Here is a 17,376-nt window from a genome sequence, read left to right as displayed (position 1 = left end):
AGGTGAAGAGAGGTGGAGAGGAGAGGGAACGTTTGAACAGATTCACGCTGCTACGGGAGGCTGCACTCCAGGAAAATCGATCCTCTCTCCCTTCAGAGAAAGAAATTTATGAAGCTGGAACATAAACGCAGTCATGTCCAATTAGCTGCGCTGAATTTACGAGGCGAGGCGGGAGGAGGAAGTGGGAGGGGACGCGGTGATAAAGACTTCAGAGGAAACCAATAAGGCGTGCAGCTGATCAATGATCCAGGCTTCACGCAACTCCCACTCGACTCGCTCGGTCGCCCCTCCACTCTGCTCAGGATTCACAGTCAGATCTACAGGCCGCCCTCGACCAATCAGACCCTAACTCATGAGCATGCTTAAATATCACCTCCAGACATGTTTCAAAGACATGCTGTTTTCATTTAATCTTGTATGGACTTAAAATAAACCAGTCCTCTTACTCCAGTACATCAGTTTATTCTCCCTCATTGGTTTATAACTGTAACTCATGACATGCACAGTGCCTATAAAAGGCATAAATCAATCATGGTCAATATCATTTGGCTTTTTTTGACAAAAAAGAAATTGCAAAAGATCCCCTTGAATGTGAAAGTAAAAACAGATTTTTACCATCTGCTGTTGGCTTCTACAGCCGAGGATGGTTTGCAGTGGGGTCTGCACATCCCAGTCCAATGCCATGGTTCTCTATTGGAAAACACCTCCAGGTGTCTTTGGCCCAAGTGAAAGATTTCAAGTATCTCACAAGTGAGCGTACAATGGACCCTGAGATTGACAGGCGGATTGGTGCAGCATCGGCGATGTTGCAGATGTGGTACCGTACCGTCACAGCGAAGAGGGAGCTGACCTGGACTGCAAACCGACCCAAGACATCATGTGTCATCTCTTTACATTGGCTTCATCTCACTTCAAATTCAAAACTCTACTCATTGCCTACAAAGCAGTAACTAAAACTGCTCCAGTTTACCTGGAATCCCTCATCCAGGTCCACCCTCCTTCTCACCTGCCTCGCTCAGCCAGCGAAAGGCGCCTGGTACTTCCGTCACACCGGTGCCCTATGTCACCGGCTCTCTCTTCCCCACTGTTGTCCCCTGATGGTGGATGAATTACCAACCTATACTCAATCTGCAGAGTCTCTTTCTACTTTCAAGAGAAAGCTTAACCCCCAGATCTTTATAAAACACTGTGTACTTAGTGAGACTGTTCTCTGCTGTTGTCCCTAGCAGTAGAATGAGACTTCCAACTACTGGAGGCTCACTCTATCCCACTCTTCTACTGGAGTTTTTAGCTCTGGGTAATGACCAAAAGAATGAGATCGCAAGTTCAAGTGATCATGTGATTCCACGTAGGGTGGCTGGGTTCAGCTTTAGGTAGTTCAGGCATCTAATTAGGATGCCTCCTGGCTTCCTCACTGTGGAGGTCTCTCGGGCATGTCCAGCTGGAAGGGGACCCCAGGGTAGACCCAGGACTCGCTGACGGGGTTTTATGTATCATCAGGCCTGGGAACACCTTGAAATCCCCTGGGAAGAGCAGGAGACCTCCTGGTTGCTTCGATGTGGAGGTCCTCCAGGCATGTTCAAGTGGATGGAGACGGTGGGGTGGTCCCAGAACATGGGGGTGATTATATATCTCATCTGGCTTGGGAGTGCCTTGGAATCCACCAGGATGAGCTGGGCACCTGCTGGCTGCCTCCATGTGGAAGTCTTCCAGGCATGTCCAACTGGATGGAGACCCTGGGTACACCCAGGACTTGCTGGAGGGATTACATTTCCAATCTGGCCTAGGAGTGCCTTGGAATCCCCAGGAAGAGCTGGGCACCTCCTGGCTGCCTCCATGTGGAGGTCTTTTGGGCATGTCCAACTGGATGGAGACCCCGGGGTAGACCCAGGACTCGCTGGAAGAATTAGATAGCTCTTATCTGGCCAGGGAATGCCTTGGAATCACCCAGGAAGAAGTGGACTTGCTGGCCTCCCTGTTGAGATTTTCCAGGTAGGTCCAACTGGCTGGAGACCCCAGGGTAGACCCAGGACTTGCTGGAGTCCTGGATCGAGACCCTGGTGTAGACCTACGACTTGCTGTAAGGATTATATTTCTCATCTGGCCTTTGAATGCCTTGGAATCCCCCAGGAAGAGATGTAAGATGTTTCTATAGAGAGGGATGTCTCAGTGGACTTACCTGGCCTCCTGCCACTGTGACCCACCGCAGATAAGTGGAAAAAAAATGGTTGGACAGGCAGACAGTCTACTTCCCCGCCCCTCTCAGCACTGCTTGACTCAGCCTTTCTTTGCACGGAGCACACTTGGTGTTCTTTACGATGAGTTTGGACTTATCAGTATATCAGATATCAGCAGAATCCAGTAACGTGCATCCTTTGAACTGATGACTGAGGCTTCCAGACTCAAAAGTTACTCGTGCACAAGCCATTGGGCCTCTACTTACTTAAAATTTCCCCCATTTGATGCATTCCACTGCAAAGCCCAGCACAGCGCTCACTTTATTTTCGAGTTTGATCACTGATGTTGCAGAGATCTCTGCCAAGTGTGCAGTCCTGCTTCTTGACTGAATTGACTGGTTTGGAAATCTCCTGATTATTAAAATTCTGTGTGATCCATCATTATGCCTGACGTTTTTCTTTTTTTTTTAATTTGGAAGGAATTTATATCCTTTGTATGCATGATGTGGATTCATCCAGCGTACAAAATATTGATATTCTACCCTTCCCAAAGCTGCTGCTCACTTTCCTATATTTTATTTCAATACATTGTAATTTCCTGTCCATTATTCTGCTTTTTCATCCATCCTTTGGCCCTCCATGCCATCAGTCAGCTCTGCTTCAGGTCCTCAGTCTCTTTCTCTGATAAAAGCACTGACACTCATCGCCCATTAGGCTCTCACTCCGCTGTTCCTCCAGCAGGTTGTGTGCTTTGTGGTATCAGGGGAGGAAGTCAGCGCGAGCCGGGCCTTCTCAGTGACGGCTGATCGAACACAGAGGGATGAAGGAGAAGGAGGAGGGGGATCTCCAGCTGGGTTGGTGCAGTCTGTCATCACAGGTTAGAGCGCATCGATGGCAGCCCCTCCTCCTGCCCCTCCTTCTACGGGTTTGTCAGGGCTTCTGACACCGCTTCCCTGCTCCATGCCGTACTGACTGCTCGGCATCCTGTATCATCCAAAGCCTCTATTTTCTCCTTCACCCACTGCTCTCAAACACATGTCCACAACCCAATTTACCCATGCACTCCTCAGTGAACATGGTGCAACGGTCAGGAGCGACAAAGCCAAAGCCCGCTTACACGGACAGAGGAAAAAGACAGAAACGGATCAAGGATAAATTAAAAGAAAGGCTTGCAGACCAGAACGGCCACATTGCTGCATGTTGGGAGTAGCAAAGGAGCAAAAGAGACAGTGGGAGGAGAGAGCAAAACTGAAAATAAAAGTGAGGCAGTGATAGCCACGTCCCTGGAGAAGGATAGAGGAATCTGCTTCGACTACTGTAAAGAGACGGATAAAGCCCCATTAACTGCTGCTTCCAGCTGCTTTCTCAGGCTCTGCCACCACATGACTCCCCCCTTGATGTTTGTTTATCTTTCTTATTATTTATTCTCCTAATTGCTGCGTCTCCGCCGTCTAAAACAGGCCGTCCTCGTATCATTAAACACACTGTGCCGACATGACTTCACAGAGACAGACTGCAGGGAGAGCGGACACAGAAACACACAGGCTGACACTTTTGTAGCTATGTGATGATTACTAATGATCACTGCTTAGATACAAAAACAGTGACAGCATGCAGAGATGTGGGGCATACATATGTGATACTGCATGATCCCACTTCTTATAAAATAGAGTTGTTGTATCTTGCAAAACAGGGATGCTGCAAACCTCAGAATGCTGTTAAAAATCAGCACAAATACAAACATTTTAAATCGATTTGACAAACATGTTGCAATAACCAGCAGAGGGGGCTTTCGGCTCTTTTTTTAACACTAAAAAAGAAGCGTGGAAGTAAGGTCAAGTCATTTCAAAGTGAGGGAAGCAGATGATGAGACAAAAACAGGATGTAAGTATCACAAGAGACACAAATAGCAACATGATTCAGCACGTGATTCGGCGCCACGCTGTGAGACTCAAGAGACCGAAAACAAAGTAATAACGGGCTGGGCAGCAGATCTGAAACCGCGCTTGTCTACGGGTGCAGGAGTCATTAGGGTTACTACGCGCTCGTACGTGCTCAGTGTTCAAAAAAGTTGTGATAATTATTAATGCACAAGGGCCAGTGGTAACGACTCAACTTTAAGAGTAACTAAACCTAAAGATTTCAGTTGCTGCACGGACCCCGGAATTTCTTAAAATGCCTTTTGAATGCCATTTAAAGAGCTGGGAGGGAGGGGGGGGTGCAGCATCAGTTGGTCCATGCCTATAAAAAATATTCACCTACTTGGATGTTTTACCTTTTCACTGATTTCATAAATCAATCAAAATCAACAAAATTTGGCCTTTTTAATCAAAGAAAAAAACAAGTGACTGCAGAAATATTCACCCCCTTTGATTCAGTATTTAGTAAATCCACCTTAAGCTGCAATCACAACACTAAGTCTGTGTGGATAAGTCTCAAAAAGGCTCAGACATCTGGATCCTGCAATTTTACTCCATTCTTCTTGCAGACTGATTTACCTACAAGCCTTCAAGGGCCAGCTGCTGAGAAGCATCCCCACAGCATGATGCTTCCACCACTGCTTCACAGTGTGGGATGGTGTGTTTCTGGTGCCAAAAAAGCTCCATTTTGGTCTCATCTGACCAGAGAACTTTGAAGCTTGGAACTCCTTCAGAGTAGTCCTAGGTGTCTTGGTGTCCTCTCTCACTAGTCTCCTTCTTGCACGCTCACTCAGTTTGTGAGGGCGGACTGATCCAGGCAGATTTTCACATGATGGATTTAACTCTTAGAGCTATTTTTTCACCATCATGCCTCGTCTGGACTTTTTTTCTTAAAAAGCTTGTAAAACATCAACCCTGTCGTGCACAGTCAAGCTCTAAACACTTTTTTTTCAGGACAACCTGAGCTTTAAGAATATGTCTACTACAGTAATGTCACTTGAATTCTGAAAAAGTTATAGGACTCTAAAGACAAAATTAAAAAAACAAATCAGAACTTGAAACTCAAACATTCTTAGTGATAACACACAGTAAACAATAGTGACTTAGCCTTTTCTTTGCACAGACTTGTTCTCCCGTCTCTTGGGGAGAAAAACACTGAAAAAATAAACATTCTGTAACTAGCAGTCTTCAAAATATCTACATATGTACAAAAAAGTTCAAGCGCGTTTTTTGCAGTTAGATTCATTTGTGCCATTCCTTTAAGCAGTACAGAAGCAACTGGTTGACTACCGCTCCCACAATGCATTGCATGTAAATACTGCCCTCAACAAATATGGCGCGATGCTTATTATCGGATCTAACGCCGTGGATTTAATCTTTAAAGACCCTGAAAAGTCACAGAATTTCCGGGCTCACTAGAACAGTGTCCTTAACGGCTATGGAGACATCAATGATAGCAAATGAACAGCAAAATAGTCCACTTTCAGAGGAAAAATAGAGTGTCTATGACGTAATGTTCTGGTTATTAACATTTTTATAAGCTTTGTTACTTCTTGTTGTATGCGACAACCCTGTCTCCAGCGACCCCCAGGAAGTCAGCCAAGTCCTGGGCTCACTCGGAAATGTTCTCTAAGAGCTACGAATGCGTGGAAGGTATGATTAGAAAGGCACAACAGAGAGCTTTCAAAGAAAAAAAAACAAGTTAGTGCCTATGACTTACGGTTCAAACGTTACCAAACAATTTACAAAGGGTTGTGCCGGTGGATCCGTGCCGCTGGAGCTCTAAGAGTTAACTGAACTCTGGGGGATGGAAATGTTTTTGTTTCCATCCCCTGACTACAATAACCTTTTCTCTGAGTTGCCTGGAGTGTCCTTTTGTCTTCATGGTGTAATGGTAGCCACAAAGACTGATGAACCAGTGACTGGACCTTGCTGACACAGATGTCATTATACTACAATCACTTGAGACACATTCACTGCACTCAGGTGATCCCCATTACACTAAATGTGAGACTACTAGCACCAGTTGGCGGCACCTCTGTTGGATTAGGTCAGTCCCTTTACTTTCCTGGTCATTAAAAATTCAACTTCTAAGCATATCTTAACCTACATTGGTTTAGTTTCACTAACTTTAATTAGTAAAAGGTGAGGTACACCAAAGGGACTCAGTATTTTTATATTTTTTGCATCTGGTCCTCAATAGAAAAATAAAAAGTTGGGACACTCCAGCCTTTATATGCTGAGCCGAAGTGTAAATACAGTGATGTTCTTGCTGAACATCAAACATCTACCTTACCTGTGCACAAGAAAAATTGTATTACATCAGATTTAGTAAAAATAATAATAATACTGAGAGGTTATGAGTATCTCTAAAGTAACGTCTAATGTACGGTTCTCATCTCTTTCAGTTGTGTGCATTTGATTATCTGCTCTTCTTCCTCTTTTTGTCTTCTTTAGATCTGTGAAGTGCCTCTATATATAGAACTTTTCAGTGTTAGTGGTGGAGTCCGCCTTTCCCATTAGGGATTAGATGTCCAACAATGCACAGGGATAACACAGGAAACAACGACTGCATGCTTTTGAAGTGATGTAGGAGACTGAGCATGTGTTTAATGTGATGGGGAAGACATCAGACAGAGGGGGGCAGGATCACTGAGTGCACTCTGAAAAGAAAAAGCATGATGTAATGATCTCTTTACTTAACTGTAAAAGAAGCTGATCAGGTCCTGTGTGCTCCGTGTGGTGGTCAATGCAGGTGTAATTCAGTTTGAATGATTTCAAAGCAGATGTTGCACTTTAGCACCAGTCTCTCGGAACAAAACAAAGATTTCTCTTATTTCTCTACCATCCAGCACCTCCTCACATCCTCACTCATCCCACCCTTAGTGGTCATTTGCAGGACAAGTCTCCTTATGTTTTTTTTAATCCATTTAAAAGCAGTCCGTCCCAAAGTTTAGTACAGTCATGTGAAGGCTTCAGGCATAGTAGTCTCACATTTAGTGAAATGAGGATCACCTGAGTGCAGTAAATGTGTCTCAAGTGATTGCAGTATAAAGACACCTGTGTCTGGAAGGTCCAGTCCTGGCTACCATTACACTGTGAATACAAAAGAACACTCCAAGCAACTCAGAGAAAAGCACATTTTAAAGTCAGGGGAGGGTTACAAAAACATTCCAAGGCTCTGAACAGAGAGTTCAGTTAAATCCATCATAGAGAAATGGAAGGAGTGTGTAAATCTGCCTAGATCAGACCGTCCTCACAAACTGAGTGAGCGTGCAAGAAGGAGACTAGTGAGAGAGGCCACCAAGACACCTAGGACTACTCTGATGGAGTTCCAGCCTTAAGCTGCTGAGATGGGAGAGACTCTGCAGACAACAACTGTTGGCCGGGTTCTTCACCAGTCAGAGCTTTATGGGAGAGTGGCAAAGAGAAAGACACTGTTGGAGAAAACTAAAGGTGCATTCACACCAGAGCTGTTTGGTCCGCTTTAAATGAACTCTGGTCCATTTTCCCGGACAGTCCGGTTCGTTTGGAGTGGTGTGAAAGCTAAAACGAACTCTGGTGCAGACCAAACAAGCAGACTCTGGTCCGCTTGAAAACAGGGGGTCTTGGTCCGCTTCCAAATGAACCCTGATGCGGTTCGCTCATGAACGTATGACTCGGTATGGCTCAGTGACCCGCCCCCCCTCTATTTGTAATTGGCTAGCACGTTGTCTTCGTTGGATGGTTGGATGGGTTGAATTGTAGGATCGACAAATCAAGATAGGAATAATTGAAGATGGTTACTCTGACAAAAAAAACAAAACCCAAATATGGACAGCTTCAAGTCCCAGGGCGGGCACAGCTGACTCCGTGGGTGGGCATGGACCCCCAGTGCCTGCCCATGCTGCCGGGTCTGATCCAAGCCTTACTCCGCTTAAAGGTGTTGATTTTATCTTTTCAACAGACTTTTTTCCCATGACCCTGGTAATATACAAAGACATCCAGCGTATGAGTGGGCTCTTTCCCACTTACAAGTGCTCTCAGTTGGCTTACTCATGGCATCTACACACTGCTAAAGCCTCAAATTTCAGCCTAAATGTACCTCAAGGTTCGACACTTATTTGTTTAAGTGATATCTCACGTTTGATGTCTTCTTGGCCTGCCTACCTAAAATATTCACCCATTTGTATTGTGAGAATACTTGAATATTTTCTTTATTCTGGAGCTGAATCATAGAAAAGTTCAAAGAAATCCGCTGAAACCCAACGCTCAATACATGCAAGATTAGTGGAAAGTCAATAAAGAGTCATGTTTAATAATCAGGATCTGAAAATTGACCAACAGAATGCTCAAACAGCCCTATGATCCACGCTGACCTCCTTTCCTGCAGACTTTGGCTCGATGAAAACATTCCTCCTCTTCCTCTCTCTGGACGGGAGTCATAACTCCTGTCCTATGGCATCCTTTGTCGCATGGTTGTAAACATTTCTGCCCATATGCTGAACCAACAGATACTCTGTTTTATCTTGGGAGGTCAGTCTTCAACAGTCTGCGAAACAGAATTATTGACCCAAAACTACAGCAGCTAATTAAAACACCACCTTGTGTGTGTGGCTCAAATTGGAAACTGGAATACATTTGAATCACTTATTTGCTTCAGTTCCCAAACTTTCTCTCCCTCTCTCTCTTCTGCTGCCCTTCTTTGTTTTCCCCTCCGCTCACCTTCTCTCATTTCATCTCTCAGTAAAGAGACAGGCTTGTGATGGATCCAGCTGTCCCATCTTAACTTCCTCCCAGCAGCGACTCCTGCTTTGATGACTCTGCAGTGAAGGCAGACATCTTGCACATTAACATATGATTGTGGCCTATGTATTATTTGTGCGCGGAGAGACTGAAGGAAAAGATCGGGAGAAATCCCGGCGCAAGCTGTCATCCCAGAGAGAGGGAGCTAAAGAGAGGCGCCACTTGAAAAGTCCGAGTGTCACATCATTCATGCGGAAGGAGTGCAACGTTGGAAGAAATCTTGGTCTTCTTGGTCTGTAATGTGGCGTGAGTCAGAAAGCAGGTCAGGGGGGCGCCAGGTTTGCAAAGTTTCCAGACTTTTAGACTAAATATTTTACTTTAATCAGTCCCTCCTGGATTTCACAGACCTTTGGAAGTCTGGGGCTGATTTGGTGGTATTTTCCAAAAGCTGCAATGTTAAAAGATATTTTTTATCCAAGAAAACAAGACATTAATACATTATATTGCCAAAAGTATTCGCTCACCTGCCTTGACTGGCATATGAACTTAAGTGACATCCCATTCTTAATCCATAGGGTTTAATACGACGTCGGTCCACCCTTTGCAGCTATAACAGCTTCAACTCTTCTGGGAAGGCTTTCCACAAGGTTTAGGAGTGTGTTTGTTGGAATTTTTCACCATTCTTCCAGAAGCGCAGTTGTGAGGTCACACACTGATGTTGGATGAGAAGGCCTGGCTCTCAGTCTCCGCTCTAACTAATCCCAAAGGTGTTTTATTGGGTTGAGGTCAGGACTCTGTGCAGGCCAGTCAAGTTCATCCACACCAAACTCTCTCATCCATGTCTTTATGGACCTTGCTTTGTGCACTGGTGCACAGTCATGTTGGAACAGGAAGGGGCCATCCCCAAACTGTTCCCACAAAGTTGGGAGCATGGAATTGTCCAAAATCTCTTGGTATGCTGAAGCATCCAGAGTTCCTTTCACTGGAACTAAGGGGCCAAGCCCAGCTCCTGAAAAACAAGCCCACACCATAATCCCCCCTCAACCAAACTTTACACTTGGCACAATGCAGTCAGACAAGTACCGTTCTCCTGGCAACTGCCAAACCCAGACTCGTCCATCAGATTGCCAGATGGAGAAACGCAATTCGTCACTCCATAGAACGTGTCTCCACTGCTCTAGAGTCCAGTGACGGTGTGCTTTACACCACTGCATCCGACACTTTGCATTGCACTTGGTGATGTATGGCTTGGATGCAGCTGCTCGGTCATGGAAACCCATGAATCCATGAAGCTCTCTACCACTGTTCTTGAGCTAATCTGAAGGCCACATGAAGTTTGGAGGTCTGTAGTGATTGACTCTGCACAAAGTTGGCAATCTCTGCGCTAGGGCCGGGCAATTAATCGAAAATTAGATTAAATCGCAATATGGCTTGCTGCAATTTTCAAATCGCAAAAGGTGCAATATTTCTTTGACCTGAAATTTGAGTCAAAATACCAGTTTTAAACTTTTTTTGTTTAAACTTTTGTTATGCTTTAGTTTTGATGTTATGCATGGTGTATCATGCAATCATTCAGTTGCCGTTTTTTGAGAAGAGTCTACTAAAGATCCAACCTTCTTCATTTTTGTACTTTTTCTTATTAAATACAAGAATGACAAAATGCAACAATTCGTATCCAATATGTAAGATGATTCAAAATCATCAGAATTAGAAACTTTTAAGGAATTTTTCAGCCCTTGTTTAGGAAAATATTAGAAAGTTAAGGAATAATCACATATATTGCAATATTGGGGAAAAACATCGCAATTAGATTACTTTCCAAAATCGTTCAGCCCTGACCCCGCTGACCCCGCTCCACCATTTTACGTGGCCTACCACTTGGTGGCTGAGTTGCTGTTGTTCCCAATGGCTTCCACTTTGTTATAATACCGCTGACAGTTGACTGTGGAATATTTAAGAGCGAGGAAATTTCACCACTGGACTTGTGGCACAGGTGGCATCCTATCACAGTACCACGCTGGAATTCACTGAGCTCCTGAGAGCGAGCCATTCTTTCACAAATGTTTGTAGAAACAGTCTGCATGCCTAGGTGTTTGATTTTATACACCTGTGACCATGGAAGTGATTTGAACACCTGATTTACATTATTTGGATGGGTGAGTGAATACTTTTGGCAATATCATGTATGAGACCCTTTCTCAGGAACCAGCCCATTCCAAACTGACTGCTTGTGCAGAGTTAAAGCTAAGCCGCCCCTAAGCAGGCGTTGGCATGTTTTGTTGTGATGTAGTTTGAAGCCGTGACGTGCCTAGAAAGCTCTTGGAGGGTGAAGCCCTGTTATTGATACCAGAGCAGAAATTTAATTCAGCCATAAAACGTCAAAGATCCCTGACAAAATGTTGCCAGTTTTTTATGGATGCTTTTTATGACAGTGTGCAGAAGTTTGCCAGCATTTTTGATGGATTCATACCTCTCCTGAGCACCTGTCTTATAAAATAGATGACGTTTTGGAGCTTAGCGTTACCATCGATCAGTAACAAAAACAGTCTGTATCATTTTAAAACACGTGGCATCAAAAAAGTATGATAAGTTTGACCTTAATCAGAACTTCCTGAAAGCCTGTTTAATGACTGAATTGATGGAGGAGTTGATTTTTTTAGGCAGCAGTGATATTCCATCAAGCTGGATTCATGAATCCATTCCTGCTTTAACCTCAGAGTACGTCAACTGCACCATAATTGACAAGAGAGAGAGGCCATTTCCTCTGCTGCGCTCCAGCCATTAGGCCCGTAAGACACACAGAGCACGGCAGCATACCTAGAACATCACTCTGTTCCTCAGTATTGATTTTAAACTACAACTTTTAGATCCTGCACTCAGTGGCGCTTCCACTTTTTAAGACAGGGCGGATGAGATTTATCACTGACGACGCAGGGGATGAGAAGCGGTGATACGTTCGCCGCTGTCAGTCACTCAGCGCGGGCATTAGTCACCGTGGCTGTGCTTCTCTGATCTGTTGTCTGTCATCGCCGCTCTCAGACGCATGCATCACAATCACACGGAGCCCGAACGCGCTCACGCTCGCACGCGCACCCTCCCTATTTTCTCCATGAGAAAAAGAGATGTTCAATTTCCGTCCTCGCTAAGTGGACAGCTCGTGTCCTTCAGAAAAGCATGCAGGAAACAAGGCCTTGTCGGTGGATGGATTCTCCCTGGCACGTCCTGTCAGCTCGTCCAGGTGATCACAGAGGATCGTGGGTAATTTATAGGACTGAAGGCAACAGTGTGATGCAGCGAGACGCAACTCACCATGATCGACTGTCTCCAGGTTTTTTCCTCTAAAGCTTAGCGTGTGTTTCTAAGTTTCTGTCATCGTTAAAGTTATGCTGAGAAATGAAAAAAAAAAAGATGAGAAAGTGCAGATTAGTGTGAGGAAGGAAGATTGAAGTAGTCATCTCACCAGAATACAGGGCCCATTCTTTGAATATTTGATGCAGACGGATAGCTGTTCACTCCAGTGGAACAAACTGGATTGGAGTCCAGCCGCTCATCTGGAAAAGGCTGTAATTTGAAGTCGTCACTGCGGAATGTCCTTAAGATCCTCATTTTCTTCCCGGCAAAACTTCCGTCTTTGAATCAGCCCACCTGGGCTTTAACCTCTGCTGGGGTCGGCCTCTGCACACCCACAGGCACGCACTACATTTCTGCAATCTGACTCAGACGCAGACGCTTGAATTTTGCAGGAAGCTATTTTTGAAAAATACTTGCATCACAGATTCCCAACAATCCTGGCCCTATTAAAAGAGACGACATCTATTTTATAAGACAGGTGTGCAGGAGAGAAATGAAATCACTGAGCACTGCAATCACTCCTCTGCAGTCTAAATCGCAAAGATGATTGGCAGCATTTTGGCACTGAAACGCTGCCAGTAAAATTTAAACAGTCTGCTGTAGTTTTCCTGCAATAACCGGCAACTGAAAACAGGCAAATTCCCATCATTGCATGCCTAGGACTTGCTAAATTCTGGTATGGCAGCCCAAGTTCCTTCAAAAATCAATTTTTTTTTAGATATTCCTTTTTTTAATCCATTGTATTTTTCCTAATCTGACACTAAGAATTACAAGACTTGTGCAAAACCAACTACAGTTTGGTTTAATTTACAATAAAACTCAAAAATTACAATAACATAGAAGGATGCTGCAAAAAATGCAAAAATTTAGCACATTTTCCACCTTTTCTCCCATTTTTCACCCCTTTTCACCACTTTTTGCCCATTTAAGCTACCTCTTGTTTTCTATTTTTGCCAATTTTGTCCACTTCTTTTTGCCCCTTTCCCCTCATTTTTGCCACCTTTATCCCATTTTTGTCCCTTGTCACAATTTTTGCAACTTTTCACCTACTTAAGCTACCTTTTGCCATTGAATACCAATTATTTCCTATTTCTTTGCCCGTTTTTGCCACTCTTGACTGCCTTTTGCCCACTTTAGTCACTTTTCTCTTATTTTTTGAACTACTTTTTGCCACCTGTAACTCATTTGTTATCACTTCTCACCCATTTTCACCACTTTCTGACCCATTTTCCACTTGTTCTCCCAGTTTTCACCCCTTTTCACAATTTTTTGCCACTTTTTGCCCATTTAAGTTACCTTTTGTCAATAAATACCACTTGTTTTATATTTTTCACCAATTTTTTCCTCTTCTTTTTGCCACCTTTATCCCATTTTTGTCCCTTGTCATCATTTTTACAACTTTTGACCTATTTAAGCTACCTTTTGCCATTAAATACCACTGATTTCCTATTTCTTTGCCCGTTTTTGTCACCGTTTACTGCTTTTTGCCCACTTTAGTCACTTTTCACTTATTTTTTGAACCACTTTTTTGCCAACTGTAACTCATTTGTTGTCACTTCTCACCCATTTTTGCCACTTTCTGACCCATTTCCCACTTTTTCTCCCAATTTTCACCCCTTTTTCACCAATTGTTTACTTTTTCTGACCATTTTCTCCACCTTTTCCCTATTTTTATCAAGAGGACCTTGATGCAGAAAAGATGGCCGACATACATCCAATCCATACCGGAAGTCTCAACCGGAAGTCTGTACGGCTAAGATTAGGCTTAGGCATTAAAACCCGAGTGGTTGGGTTCAGGGTAAGGCAGTGGGGAAGGTGATATATATGAGATCCAGCACCAAGGGTTAGGCGCGACAAAGTCAGACAAACACTGGCAGCTGAGCCCAACATGAAGAAGAAACTTCCGCTTGGGACTTCCGGCATGGATTGGATGTATAGCGCTGCCCATGTCAGCCATCTTGACTGCAGTTAGGGTTAAGGTTAGGGTTTTTGCCACTTTTCACCACTTAGATTGTGGCTCTTGCAAAGGTATTTTTCAACAATTTGGCTCTTTGGATGAGCAGGGTTGAGTAACACTGCTGTAAATAAAGCCTTAAAATGACTCGTCCATTGTACATTACATTCTTTAACCTCCAGGGTCGTTAGGGTCCCTGGTCTCTTGCACTGCTGATAAGTTAGGGAAGCCCCTGACTCAGAGAACTCATAAGAATGGAAAAAACATTGGGTTTACTATAAAAACAGATGAAGATAAAGCAGCTCTTTAAGTGTGAGAGGGTGGGTTCTCAGAATTTTTGGCCTCCTTGTTAGAAAAACATACAAAGATGCCAATTAAACACACGAGTTACACTGATGATTTATTGAGCTCAGCATTCATCCAGCCTGGATGTCTGACTGTGGGTACATTTTGTGAAAGCAGTTTAATTCATTTTTCATTACTTCACTCCGGGACTATGTCGACTGTATGCCTGAATGCTGGTGAAATCAAATGACACAGAATCAGATGGACTGGCAACTGTACAAACTGCGCGAGCAAACATCAAATAAAAACGGCGCCGTTGCTCTGCCAGGTTTTTTTTTTTTTTTTCTGAGAGAAAAGTAGAGAATAGCACTCCACATGGAAAACCTAACATAGTAACTGTGATATCCTCCTTTAGATAAACCAACGTCTAATCGCATACTTCTAAGAGTGTTGGAACTCTTATTTCTACAGCTCATTTCTGCTGCATGCATAGGTGAAAGCTGCGGAAGCAACAAGTCAATATTAGCCATAAAAGACGGGTTTAACTCGACTTTAAAACTAAATGACTTTCACTGGTAATGCAGTCCTGGAGGTGGACTTGGAGTTGTTTTAGTCTGACTTATTTATCTCAAGATAACAGCTGGTTTTCTGTGATTACTACTTAATTTCAGTCATTTCCTCAACATCCTGAGAAGTTCGCTCCATGGATGTTATTCAGAGATAAAAAAAAGATAAGTGAGGATGCCAACAAAACAACCACAGTTCAACTGAAACAGCAAAAATAAATAATATGGATGTTTTCTATGCAGCCATAACACCACACATCTAACAGAAACACGCATCCCCCCTCACACAGAGGGGAAAAGCTGCTTTTTCTAAGTCTGACTCCTTATTTTCTGTTTAAAGTATAAAATGTGTTTTAAAGACCTGGTTCAGTATAGAAAAATGCACTTTTTCCCAGGGCTGTAATCCTGTTATCTAAGAGTCGTTCCATCTTCTGACAATACATTGCTTCCGCCGTCTCTCCCATTATTAAAACTGCATTAAAGTCACCTCATGCCATCTGGTCTCACCTGAGTTCCCTGTTTCTTGCTTTAAAGGTGTAAGTGTAACCTCCACGCCTCCCAGTGCCTGCTGCAGGATGGGAACCTCCAGTGCCAGTGTGAACACAACACCACCGGCCAGGACTGCCAGCGCTGCAAGAAGGGCTTCAAAGCAAAGTCCTGGAAGGCCGGTTCCTACCTGCCCACACCCAACGGAACCCCCAACACCTGTACGTACCCATCCATGTGACACGCAGACACAGTAATGTTCAGCCCTTTCATGTTAATCAGTAGGGTGGCTGCTAGCTCAGCCAACTTATAAAAGCATTGCTGCAGACTTTACCCTTAATTAATAACAGAAGAATAAACAGTGCCTATAAAAAGTATTCACCCCCTTGGATGTTTTCCCCTTTTACTAATTTCATCAATCAAAAATGGTCTATACAATTTGGCTTTGTTGACAAAAAAAAATCCAGTCACTGATTAATCAGTATTCCTGGCTACCATTACACCATGAGACAAAAGAACACTCCAAGCAATTAAGAGAAAAGTGAGTGTGAGTGGGCGTGCAAGAAGGAGACTAGTGAGAGAGGCCACCAAGCAGTGTTAATTTTGACAGCACTTTTTAATTTAGTTTCAGTTATAGTCTTTTGCCAAAAATACCTTTTAGTTTTAGTCCTAATTTAGTCTCAATTGTTTTAGTTTTAGTCTAGTTTTAGTTGACGAAACTTCCCAACATTTACAGTAAATTTAGTCGACTGATTGCCTCTCTCCCCAACTTACCCCGCCACCACTCAGCTAAGGCAGTTGTGATTGGATCTCCCCCATATCTCATCCCACCTTTCCACACAGCCAAAGTAGCTGTGATTGGACATATGCCTAACTTGCCCCTACTTTCTACATGACGAAATTAGGTCTGATTGGATAAAGTCTTGGATAAAGTCCAAAAGGCATGTGGGAGACTCCATGGTCAGGTGAAAGAAAGGTTTTTTTAGTCTGATGAGACCAAAATGATGCTTTGTGGCCATCAGACAAGATGCCAAACACTGATATCACCACTGTAAAGCACAGGGGTTGCAGCATCATACTGTGGGGATGCTTCTCAGTAGGGTAAAATGAGAGCTGAAAAATATAGGTAAATCCTGGAGGACAATTTGATTCAGTCTTCAAGAGAACTATGGCTTGGGAGAATTTCCAGCAATGCAGTGAGCTGAAGAATACAAAGAAAGCTACACAAAAATTGTTTAAGGAGGGAAGGTGAATGTTCTGGTTTGGCCGAATCAAAACTCAGACCTCAATCCAGTAGAGTATTTGTGGCTGGACTTGAAAAGGGCTGGTCACACCTGAGTAACCTGACAGAGCTTGAGCAGTTTTGCAAAGAAGAATGGAGTAAAATTACAGAGTCCAGATGTTTGAGCCTGACTGAGACCTATCCACACTCTGCTGTGATTGCAGCCAAAGGTGACTCTACTAAATACTGACCTGTAGGGTATGCAGTCACTTATTTTGCATTACATATTTTTAGGTCATGGTTCAGTTTGTATTTAAGTTTTTGGTAACTATTTGGCTCAGCATTAAAAGTCTACCAAAAGTCCCAGAAGTGTTATTCTAGGTTTCCTCATTTATTTAGAGCTGGCAGCCGTGACAGTTTGTTCTATCTAGTGATATTTAGAACTATCTGTGATGGTTGGCACAGCCTGTAGTGAATTAAACATTAAACAAAGAACATGAACAGCAACATCTCCTGATTTTACGTCTAAAATAATACATTAGAGTAGAAGACAATAAAATATCTGCCTTCTGGAGCAGCGGACCATAACTGTGACTGATGAAGAGTGTAGTCACATGGACGTTAGTGAACAGTGTGTGCAGCTGTGTTTCCAGCCAAATAACCACCCATGCTGTAGGCGTCCTTTGTTAGG

The 17,376-nt window shown here is 43.6% G+C and overlaps 1 protein-coding gene across 3 annotated transcripts in view; it reads left to right on the top strand.

Annotated features, from left to right (window-relative positions):
- Nucleotides 1-17,376, top strand: part of LOC121524856 (netrin-G2) — a 144,735-nt gene that overhangs the window by 66,332 nt on the left and 61,027 nt on the right. For all 3 annotated transcript variants that reach the window (XM_041810388.1, XM_041810389.1, XM_041810387.1), the window contains exon 4: nucleotides 15,512-15,684. In XM_041810388.1, the coding sequence (XP_041666322.1) occupies nucleotides 15,512-15,684 (173 nt within the window). The remainder of the gene's footprint in view (nucleotides 1-15,511; nucleotides 15,685-17,376) is intronic.

Source organism: Cheilinus undulatus, linkage group 17, assembly GCF_018320785.1.
Source record: "Cheilinus undulatus linkage group 17, ASM1832078v1, whole genome shotgun sequence".
NCBI classification, from domain to species: Eukaryota; Metazoa; Chordata; class Actinopteri; order Labriformes; family Labridae; genus Cheilinus; species Cheilinus undulatus.
This window is presented reverse-complemented; position numbering and strand designations above follow the sequence as displayed.